The sequence below is a fragment of the Aplysia californica genome, unplaced genomic scaffold, assembly GCF_000002075.1.
Source record: "Aplysia californica isolate F4 #8 unplaced genomic scaffold, AplCal3.0 scaffold01041, whole genome shotgun sequence".
Lineage (NCBI taxonomy): Eukaryota > Metazoa > Mollusca > Gastropoda > Aplysiida > Aplysiidae > Aplysia > Aplysia californica.
The window spans coordinates 53,467-54,523 of NW_004798311.1; the positions used below are offsets into that span (position 1 = coordinate 53,467).

A 1,057-nucleotide genomic window follows, 5' to 3' on the forward strand; every position below is an offset into this window, starting at 1 on the left:
GTGCCTGCCCATCTTCAGGAATTTGGCGGAATTGTTACAAATTTGTTCAATTTTAGGAAAATATGATCATAACACCCTTGGGGATGGCGGGACGGGGTGAAGTCGATGAGAACTTGTGGATACCTCTTTCATTTTATAACATTGTCTCACTCACTCTCTCACTCCCACACTCTCACACACACACACTCTCTCACACTTGCTCACACTCTCTCTCTCTCTCTCAATCTCTCACACTCTCTCTCTCACTCTCACACTCTCTCACACACACTCTCTTTCAATTTCTCACTCTTCATACTCTCTCACACTCTCACACTCTTTCACACTCTTTCACACTCACTCTCTCACACTCTCTCACTCTCTCACACACACTCTCACTTTCACTTTCTCACTCTCGCTCACACTCTCTCACACTTTCACACACTCTCACACTCACACACTCACACTCACACGCTCACACTCTCCCACTCCCATACACTGACACTCTCACTCTCTCTCACTCTCTCACACTTTCACACACTCACACACACACGCTCACACACTCCCACTCCCATACACTGACACTCTCACTCTCTCTCACTCTCTCACACACTCACACGCTCACACTCTCCCACTCCCATACACTGACACTCTCACTCTCTCACACTTTCACACGCTCACACACTCACACCCACACGCTCACACACTCCCACTCCCATACACTGACACTCACACTCTCTCACACTTTCGCACACTCACACTCACACGCTCACACACCCCACTTCCATACACTGACTCTCACACTCTCTCTCTCTTCCTCTGTCCGCGCAGACACTTTGACAAGGACAAGAGCGGCAAACTGGACCACCAAGAGTTCAAGTCTTGTCTGCGAGCCCTGGGCTATGACCTGCCTATGGTGGAAGAGGGACAGACAGATCCTGAGTTCCAGGCAATACTGGACGTAGTGGACCCCAACAGGTGGGTCATTACTGGACATAGTGGACACATTACTGGACATAGTGGACACATTACTGGACATAGTGGACACATTACTGGACATAGTGGACCCCAACAGGTGGGT

General features: G+C 49.5%; 1 protein-coding gene across 1 annotated transcript in view; it reads left to right on the forward strand.

Annotated features, from left to right (window-relative positions):
* Positions 1-1,057, forward strand: part of LOC101852133 (spectrin alpha chain) — a 33,279-nt gene that overhangs the window by 19,600 nt on the left and 12,622 nt on the right. Inside the window, exon 10 of the mRNA XM_035973167.1 lies at positions 808-954. Within this exon, the coding sequence (XP_035829060.1) occupies positions 808-954 (147 nt within the window). The remainder of the gene's footprint in view (positions 1-807; positions 955-1,057) is intronic.